The following is a 9,311-nucleotide window of genomic DNA, read 5'->3' as shown; positions in this document are numbered from 1 at the left end:
AGCAGCGCCGGCCGTGACAGGCGCCGCCGCCTTCGTCCCCGAACCGGAGCAGCAGTCACCGTTGCTGTCTCCGACTCGGTTCAGCCGGTCCCACCGCCGCCACCATGCCCCGGGGGAGCCGCAGCATGGGCGCCCGGCCAGCCAGGTGGGAGCGGGACGAGGGCCCGCAGGGTGGGGTCTGGGGAAGCGCGGCCCCCAAGGACGTGACAGCGTGACCTTGGCGGCTGCTGCGCCATCTTGGCGGGGGAGGGGCGGGGGTACCGCAATCAGGCGTCTAAGACGGTGGTCGTCCACCCTCCGGGAGGAGGAGAGGGTGCCTCTCCGGAGCTGCGGGCCCCTGGGGCCGCCGGCCTGGAGTCCGGCCGGGATTAACCCAGCTTCTTCCCATCCCGCAGCCGCAGCGCCGCGCCCCCTGCCCACCCGCCCGCGCACCCGCCGCCCTCGGCCGTGGCCCCGGCCCCCGCCCCGTCGGGCCAGCCCGGCCTGATGGCGCAGATGGCGACCACGGCCGCCGGAGTGGCCGTGGGCTCGGCTGTGGGACACGTCGTGGGCAGCGCCCTGACCGGAGCCTTGAGCGGGGGGAGCTCAGAGCCCGCCCAGGCTGCTGCCCAACAGGTGAGCAAGGGCTCAGGGGAAACTGGCCGCCTTCTCTCAAGGCCACTGAGCGGGGAGCTGCTGGAACGCCCAGCGAGGAGTGTCCGGGTGTCCAGAGCTGCCTCGGCCAGGGACTGTGCCCAAGAAGAGTCCTATTAGTCGCTGTGCTGTTGGTCTCTGGTCACAGGACGGCTCTCCCTGCCCCTCCCCTGACGCCAAGGTCCCTAGACCCCGTGGACAGACACCAACCAGCCCTTTAAAGATGGGGAAACTGAGGCCTTTAGGGTCTCAGAGACTGGCCCAAGGTCACCTAAACCTAGTAGAAGGGAGGGATGTTGAAGTTCCTGAGTCCGTGCTCTCTCTCCCAGGTAGCCCCTTCCTGTAGCCCCTGCACCCAAGGGTGAAGGGTAGCCAGTGACTCTGGGTCTGTTCCCTGCTGGCCTGTCCCCCACTGGGCACCCCACCAGTCCTGAACCAAATTCTGGCTTAGTGGTGGGGTCGGGGGTAATGAGGATCAGTGTTGCTGAGCAGGAAGGTGCTAGAACTTGTGGGGGTGGGGCTCATACTCTAGCAGAGCACTGGGCTTTTCTAGAACCTTCTCTCACCTCCCACCCCCACCTGCCAGCATACCTGTTATGAGGCAGCTGGGAATGCTGTCTGTACCAGCACCAACAGGGTGGCTTTGAGAGGGCTGTGGGCTCACCCTGTTTCAGGGATGGAGCAGCTGAGGCTACACAGGGCAGGCTGGGCCTGGCAGGTCTGGGGGCGTTAGGAGGGGCAGCTGGCACCCCCAGCTCTGGAGTCCTCTTCTGGGTGCCAACCCCAAGCTGACCTTGCTGCTTCCTGTGCTGTAACTTCAGGCCCCGGCCCGCGCTGCCCCGCAGCCCCAGCAGATGGGGCCCTGCGCCTATGAGATCAGGCAGTTCCTGGACTGCTCCACCACTCAGAGCGACCTGACCCTGTGCGAGGGCTTCAGCGAGGCCCTGAAGCAGTGCAAGTACAACCACGGTGAGCTGGGAGACCCTGACCCCTGCTGGGGCGGGAGCGGTGGTCTCTCCTCCTGTACCTTCGGCCTGACCTCCACCTGTGCTGGCCCTCCCTCTGCAGGTCTGATCTCCCTGCCCTGAAGAGACCGGTGCAGATTCAGGGGCCAGCCCTGCAGCCACTTTCACACCTTCACCGACAGCAAGACCATGACATCAGATTGTACCCACATAGCTGAGACTGGGAGTGAGGAGAGGGTTTCTCACCCCACAGATGATCCAAGACGAAAATGTGCAATTAATAGTTTATGTTAGATCCGAGCCTGCTGTGTCCACTCTCATTGGACTTTCTGCGGGTGGGGGAGGGTGAATGGATGTCCCACTGTGGAGTGGGATGCTTCACCTTCAGCTGGTGTCCTGGGTGGGGAGGGTGACCTTGTAATCCTGTGTAATCTGACAGCCTCGGGCAGTCCAGACTGGGTGGTGAGGCATTAGCAGGTGACCATAAGCCTCAAGGGCGTCTGACTCCTGGGGCTGGAATCCCTGGAGGAGCGTGCTGTCTCCTCTCAGGGACCCCTGCCCCTCCACCCTTCTCATCTCTGCCTCTGGATCCCTTTCTCCGCACCCACACCTTAGGGGCCCCGCGGCGGCCTCACGTTCTGTCAGTGACCTTGCAATTTCCCAGAAATTCCAGATTCTGCAAGAGGAATACTGCTGGGCCTTTGCACCTGATCACACCAGGCAGAGGTCACGGCCAACCCCCTTGGATCTGAGTCCAGCTCGGCCACTTGGCCGTGATGTGCCAGGTCACGGGGCCTGCCGGAACAGAGGTGCTGGCCCTTCAGACGCCATCACACACTCTGTGCTGCTGCCTTCACTGAGTTCATTCAGCAGCTCTGCACTGAGCACCTACGGTGTGCCAGGCCCTATTCCACATCTCCCCGCCCTTGTGCAGGCATTTAGCCTCCAGCGGGATGGTGGGGACCTGTCGCTGGATATAGTGTCTTCCATCGTGTGGGTGTATGTGTGTCTGAGGGGGTTGGCATTGGGGTCCACCTCTCAGCACACACATCTGTCCCCTGGGAAGGGGTCCCATATCTGGGTATGAGCATCCCCCCAGGGATCCATGTTTCCTACTTACCTGGCTCTCGGCCCCAGCTAGTGGGTCCCAGGCAGCAGGAAGCCCACCCTTCGGGGCCGTGAAGGAGGGCCTTGCTCCTGATGGCCACGCAGAGTGCCGCCACGCCTTCTCCAGCCATCGCCCGGGGGAGGGGAAGGCCCGACAGCCAGCGCAGCTCCTCTGGAAGGCCCCAGAAGCCCTGCCTGTGGGGGACTGGTGGGAAGGCACATCCTCCCCCTGGGGCTCTCCTGTGACACTCACCTGCCAGCTCTGGACACCGCTCATCCAGGTTCTCCAGGAGGGACTCAGCAGGTGGGGGCCCCGCCCTCACCCTCTGCGGAGGGAAGAAGGCTGATTCCTGGCTGGCCTGGTGGTCCACACCCCCACCTGTCACTCTGGACCTGTTTGCTGGCCCACAGTGGGGTCAGGACAGGGCATTGGATGGGAAGTTCAGGGCTAGGTCCTGGCCAAAGCAGGGGCTCGGCAGGGCTTGGGTGGTCTGTGGCTGCTCTTCCCCATCTTATATTCCAGCATAGCTGCACAGGGGGAATCTGGGGCCCCACTTACTGATGATCTGCACTAGGACATAGATCCCACGCTCCTGCAGCAGGGAGCTGCCCATGGAGGGCGCCAGGGAAGGCCCCTCCTCCAGTCCCTCAGCCAGGTTCCAGGTGCCCATCCTCAGCTAGGAGGGCTATGGTCACTGGGGGAGCAGAGAGGGAGGCAGGGCAGGGCTGGAATCCCTACCTGGGGGCCCTCAGAGGTTCTCCCAGCACCGCTCCCTGCCCCCTCACCATCTGGGGCCACCTGCCCCCTCTGCCTCAGGTGGGTGATGAGGAGCACCAGGCTGCACCAGGGGTTCACCAGCTCCCAGCAGCCAGCTGTGGGGGAGGAGCAGAGGTGAACAAATGGCACCCTCTACTCCCCCCAAACAGGGACCCTCTGCCTCCCTGCCGTCTCTTCCCTACAGAGCAGGGAATGGGGCTATGAGATTAGGAACGTACCCCCTTCCATCTCCCAAGATGTCGGTGACCGGGGTGCACAACTTCTGTCTTTCTCACGCGACCCTCCCCTCCCACTTCAGCCCCACCTCCGGCACCTGACAGCCCCTTACCCCCTACCCCGCACCAGCCCCGCCTCCACCAGAAGGTCAGGAATCTGCAGCTGGGGCTAGAGCTTTAGGTGCCTCATGCCCCCTGAAGCTGGAGGACCACTGACCAGCTAAGGGATGGAGCAGTTTGAGCATTTGCTCCACGGCAGCGGCTTGGTGGCTGCGTGGCCCGTGCGCTCCTAGAGGAGCCCACGTGCATTTCCCAGGACCCAGCCGGGGTTTCCCCTCAAGGGACTCTCCGCGGACGCTCCCATCCCTTCCCATGTGTACCCCTTCCCCACGCCGCCTCCCCACTCTCCCTCAAGGCAGAGGGAATGTACCCCCACCAGTCTTCCGGGACAGGGGACCCCCCTTACCTCCAGACATCACCGTGATAAACATGGCTGCAGGGGGGAGGAGACAGATGTGGGGGCTTTGATCCCCCAACCCCCAACTTCCTGACTAAGGAAGGAGCTGGGGCTGAGATCTACCCCATGTGGCGCCCTGCGGGAGATGTGTGTGTCGGGGATGGGGGAGTGATGGGTGGGTGGGTGGGTCCAAGTCCAGCTCCCCGCTCAGCCGCCCTTGGGGCTGGGCTCCACCAGCCCAGGGGGTCCTTGCAGCTAGTCCAGGAGCCGTGGCCTCCTCTTCCTCCCGCTAGCTAGATCAGAGTACAGAGAAGACTCAGGACCTCCCAGCTTCCAAGCTGGTCTCCATGGGAGTGGGAGCTGCCAAGAGGTCTAGGCAGGAAATGCCTTCCCCCCAGTATCCCGGTAACGGGCTCTGGGGAGGGTCCGGACATTCCCTGACGCAGGGCTCTAGTGGGGGCTGGAGCCTCAGCGCCCAGGGATGTCCAGAGACCACATCCCCTCACCAGTAGAGACAGAGCTTCCAGGCTGAAAGCAGGGGAGATTCCTGGGGGTGGGGTGCTGGCGTGGCTGTAGCAGAAGCGGGATCCTCACCAACCTCACAGGCTCCCTATCAACTCAAGGCCCCCTGCCCTGGGCTCACTCCCAGCCTCCCTCTCTTCTGTCCTTGTTTCTTTCCTTTCTTAGTCAAGTTTATTGAGTTATGGTTTACAGACAGTAAAATTCACTTTTGAGTGAACAAAACACTTTTGAGTGTTTTCCAGTTGTGACAAGTCTCACAGAACCACCACCAGTCTGGATACACAACATTTCCATCACTCTCCCAAATTCCTTCATGCCCCTTTGTGGTCACCCCAGCCCCTGGGAAGCGCTGCAGTGTTCCCTGCCCCCACCTCTTCCAGACTGTCGCGTCCCAGAGAGGGAAGCAGCAGACAGTGCGGAGCCTTTCAGGTGCCGCTGCTTTCACCTAGCTCCATGCGTGCAGGATTCACGGGGTAGTCAACCGGTGTCAATGGGTCCTTCCTTTCATCACCCGGGAGGGTCCCACTGCCTGGAGGTGCCACGGTCTGTGGATCCACTCACCTGCTGCTGTTTGGATTGTTTCCCGTTTTGGGTGATTATGAGTAAAGCCAGTACAGACACTCACCAGCAGGTCTCTGGGTGAAGAGACGTTTCCATTTCTCTACTGTAAACCTCAGCAAGAGGGATTGCTGGGTCCTCTGGGGAGAGTATGTTTAACTTTGTAAGAAACTGCCATTGTTTTCCAGCGTGGGCAGCGTTTGCATTGCCCCTCTTTCCGTCTGGTTGTGGTTGGGCCTCTGGACTCATGGCGGGTCAGGATACCTCCTTCTTAGCTGCCCTGCCACTGCTCCCCGGTGATTACACTGTTCATCCACCCTCTGCAGGCAGAGCTCAAGGCAGGAGGCAGGAGGAGGCCCAGATCCTCCCCACAGCTCATCAGCATCACTCTGCCTCTGGACAGGACTTGCCTCAGTGCTCACACCTGTAAAGCAGTGAGAGGCACCGCTCACGGCACCACTCGCACCGCTCACAGCACCACGGGCAAGTTAGCGTGAGGACGGAACGCAATTAACCCTTTTGAGTGCTACCTAGGTGCTCAGCCTGCAGCAGGCGCTCAGAGGCAGCACTGGGGAAAGCCCTGGGGCAGCGTTTCCCAAACTTACAGGCAGGGCACTTTCTTCCAAAATCTGGGGACCCGTGTCCTGCAGAACACAGCCCAGGAGTGGCTGCAGCCAGATTCTAGAAGGAATGGAACTCCCGGCCTGGACCCTCAGCTCCAATGACCACCCCTCTGTTTTCCGAGGGGTTTGTCTTTAGTGCTACTGAGGAGGGATCTTTTGTCTTGCGTGTCATGGAGGTGCTCTAAGGAGGTGTTAGGACTGGAGTGGGACCCACAGTGGGAGCTTTGTAACCTTCCCCAAGCGAGCTCTCAAGGCTACAAAGTAACGAGAGCACACTGCTTTAACTTGTTTTATTATTTTTTAGGTATTTGGTAAGGCCAGCAGATCAGGAGATGATTGCCATTGAGAAGCTGGTTTGTTACAGTTCCCAAGTGGAGGAGGCATGACACCCCATGGTGCGGGAGGCCACATGGGAAAGCACCAGGGCTGGTCAGGAGGCAGAGAGAGAGGGGGAACTCTGGGCGGGAGCCTCTATTGTGGTTTCTGAGGGAAGGAACAGTGAGGTGGGGTGAGCAGGCTCAGTGTTGGCTGTTTGGAATAACTTCATGCTCTGGGGCACAGGAACCGTCCCTGGTTGCCTGGTACTTGCCCTGGGTGACAGGGCAGGAGGGCAGTGGCCCAATGAGAGAGCCCCGTAGGGGAGGTGGTCAGGGGAGTGTGGACTCAGGAATGGTTGGTTTGCATTTGAAAAGTGTTACTGTCTCTAGGAACTGGCTGACCCTGGGAGGGCCTGTCCCTCCAAGGTCAGCAAGGCCCCAGATGTCAAAGCATCAGGATAGAGAATATAAAAGGCATGATTAATACACACAAAGTCCTATCTATGTTTTTGTTTTTGTTTTTCTTTTTTTTTTTTTGGCTGCAACATGCAGCTTGTGGGATCTCAGTTCCCTTACCAGGGGTTGAACCCAGGCCACGCAATGAAAGCCCAGAATCCTAACCACTAGGCAACCAAGGAACTCCCACAAAGTCCTATCTTTGCATCTTCACAACACTTGGGCTGGCACAATGCTTGTCTTTTGTTTCCAGATGAGGAAACTGAGGCACAGAGAGGGGAACTTGGCTGAAGTTGTGCAGTCAAGAGGAGGAGGATCTGGGATTCAGGTTTGAATCCCAATGCGGGTTGAATCCCAACCAAAGTCAGCTCCCCTCGGTTTGGCAAACTCTCTTGACCACAACAGGAGTGCAGATAGGCACAACCATGTCGGGAACCCTGGCGGTATCTACTAAAACTAAACAGAAAGGGGACTTCCCTGGTGGTCCAGTGGTTAGGACTCTGCACTTCCACTGCAGGGGGCACGGGTTCGATCCCTGGTTGGGGAACTAAGATCCCACATGCTGCGTGGTGCGATGCGGCCAAAAAAACACAACACTAAACGGAAACGTTCCCTGTCCTGGGTGTCTGCCCAGCAGAAACCAGAGCTCAGGTACACCAACGACACAGGCAGGAATGCTCGCAGCAGTTCTCCTTGAAATAGCCAAAGATGAAAGCACCCGAATGGCTAGTAACAGGAGATGGATAAACTAACTGTGGCTATCCACACAGTGGCTTACCCACAGCTGTGACAACGAATTAAACATTGCTGCACACACGGATGACTCATAACGTTTAACAAAAGAAGCAGAAACAAAAGAGGACACACTATCACTCCATTTATAGCTGACGTTCTACAGCAAAACTGATTAACCACAGAGTCCCACTTGGTTACTGTTGGGGGCTAAGAGGGCGTTACTGGCAGGGGAGGCGAATGAGGGAGCCTTCTGGGGTGATGGAAATGTTCTAAATCTTGGTCTGGGTAGAGGCTGCAGGGATATATATATAAAATCATTGAGCCATACATGTAAGATTTGTGCACTTGACCGTATGAGTTATACCTCAGTGAAGAGCAGCCACCTGCTCTAACTGCACATGTGGATTTCCGGGCTTCTGTTCTCAAGAAGGCCCTGTGCGGCTGGGATGCTGACGTTTGGGAAGATAAGGTCTGGCTGCTGGGCCCCAGCACCACCCTCCCACCGTGTCAGTGGGCTGATTTGCATGCCCTGTCGTGGTCCAGCAGCCTCCCCAGTGTGCCCTGAAGCACCTGAAGCACGCCCAGCGCAAGCCCAACAAGCGACTCCCACCTGCCTCCCTGCCTCTGGCCATGGCCTGTCAGCATTTGGCCCTCCTTCTGACTGGGGTCCTCCTAGCAGGTGAGCCCTCCCTGGGCCTTGCTCACCCAGGGGTGGAGTGGGAGACAGCACACTGGCTCTGGAAGCCCCCTGTAAGGAAGCAAATCCATGTGGTCAGTGGGGAAGGTTTTGGAAGGGTCCTTGAGGTGGAGAGGAGAACCGGCCACAGGTGGCCCTGCCCCAGACTTGAGGCAAGTCACTTCTCTGTGTGGGCCTCGGTTTCCCCATTTGTGAATGACCAGATTGCTAGGGTCCCTTTGGACTCTGACTCTTGGGGGTCTCAGAGACTCATCACCTTTTGAGTTTTTCAGAGGGGAAGCTGGTGTGGGCTGGTTCCTACCCCACAGGGCCTCAGGGACAAGCTAATCCTGAGAAGGTTCTTCAGCAGCCAGTGGCCGGAGGCTGAGCCAATTGGTAGTAACACCCCAGGAGGCTTCTTGGGGGGGTCATCAGTCTGTAGCCAGGGTTTGGACAAGCCAGTGTGACCAAAGTGATAGGGGTCTGAAGGGCAAGGGATGAGGGTGGGCAGCCCAGAGACCACCAGCACACCCTCTGAACTCTAGATCCTTAGCTGAACATGGCTCCTTGGGAACATGACACTAATGGGGGCTTGGGGTCGCCAGCTCTGTGCCCCACCTAGTGACGATCCCATGGCACCGGGCTGTGAGCTTTTGGGAGAGGATTCTCCTGGGAGTCTGACCAAGACTTTGCGGGGCAGGGGCAGGAAGGAAGGGGCCCAGGCAAGACCTGAGTGTGTCTGTCTCTCTCAGCCTCCCAGCCAACCCTCACCCAGCCGGACACACTGCTGGTCTTCCCAGGCCAAGTGGCCCAACTCTCCTGCATGCTCAGCCCCCGCTATGCCACGGTCGGGGACTACGGCGTGTCTTGGTATCAGCAGCGGGCAGGCAGTGCCCCCCGCTTGCTCCTCCACTACCGCTCAGAGGAGGACAACCACCGCCCCCCTGACATCCCTGACCGCTTCTCGGCAGCCACGGATGCAGCCCATAATGCCTGCATCCTGACCATCAGCCCCGTGCAGCCTGAAGACGCTGCGGATTATTACTGCTCCGTGGGCTACATACCCTAGGGGTGGGGTGTGGGATGAGTGCCTTCTGTCTGCCTCCCACTTACGCTCCTGACCTTGGGACCCTCCCTTTCTCTGAGCCTTGATTTTCCTCCTTTGTAAAATGGGTTAATAATCAACATGTCAACAATAACTATTCTGAGGGCCATGAGATCCTGGCTGAAAAAGTGACTGTGAGATGCAAGAGGGAAGAGATATGGGAA

General features: G+C 59.2%; 3 protein-coding genes across 3 annotated transcripts; 2 read left to right on the top strand and 1 right to left on the bottom strand.

Annotated features, from left to right (window-relative positions):
• On the top strand, positions 1-1,898 carry CHCHD10 (coiled-coil-helix-coiled-coil-helix domain containing 10). The gene is made up of 4 exons (XM_082852791.1): positions 1-145; positions 396-615; positions 1,455-1,602; positions 1,702-1,898. Exons 1-4 carry the CDS (start codon positions 105-107, stop codon positions 1,719-1,721), a joined length of 429 nt encoding a protein of 142 aa, XP_082708917.1. The 5' UTR covers positions 1-104; the 3' UTR covers positions 1,722-1,898.
• Positions 1,899-2,735: 837 nt separating this feature from the next.
• Positions 2,736-4,189, bottom strand: LOC309970974 (uncharacterized protein C22orf15; the record flags this gene model as incomplete). The annotated part of the gene is given in 8 exon segments (XM_082853735.1): positions 2,736-2,849; positions 2,852-2,877; positions 2,959-3,008; positions 3,010-3,031; positions 3,265-3,365; positions 3,367-3,400; positions 3,492-3,578; positions 4,165-4,189. Coding segments are annotated over 8 exon segments (459 nt in total).
• Positions 4,190-7,996: 3,807 nt separating this feature from the next.
• VPREB3 (V-set pre-B cell surrogate light chain 3) lies at positions 7,997-9,111 on the top strand (the record flags this gene model as incomplete). The annotated part of the gene is made up of 2 exons (XM_082852535.1): positions 7,997-8,045; positions 8,795-9,111. 2 exons carry the CDS (start codon positions 7,997-7,999, stop codon positions 9,109-9,111), a joined length of 366 nt encoding a protein of 121 aa, XP_082708661.1.
• Positions 9,112-9,311: the final 200 nt, after the last annotated feature.

The sequence above is a fragment of the Leucopleurus acutus genome, assembly GCF_964270905.1.
Source record: "Leucopleurus acutus genome assembly, chromosome: 13".
NCBI lineage: Eukaryota > Metazoa > Chordata > Mammalia > Artiodactyla > Delphinidae > Leucopleurus > Leucopleurus acutus.
The sequence above is the reverse complement of the archived record's forward strand: the minus strand, read 5'-3'. Positions and strand labels throughout refer to the sequence as shown.

Coding starts and splice junctions, on each gene's coding strand:
- CHCHD10 (XM_082852791.1), top strand. CDS start 105: ATGCCCCGGGGGAGCCGCAGCATGGGCGCCCGGCCAGCCAG. Junction 146..395: donor ATGGGCGCCCGGCCAGCCAG/GTGGGAGCGGGA, acceptor CCCATCCCGCAG/CCGCAGCGCCGCGCCCCCTG. Junction 616..1,454: donor CCCAGGCTGCTGCCCAACAG/GTGAGCAAGGGC, acceptor CTGTAACTTCAG/GCCCCGGCCCGCGCTGCCCC.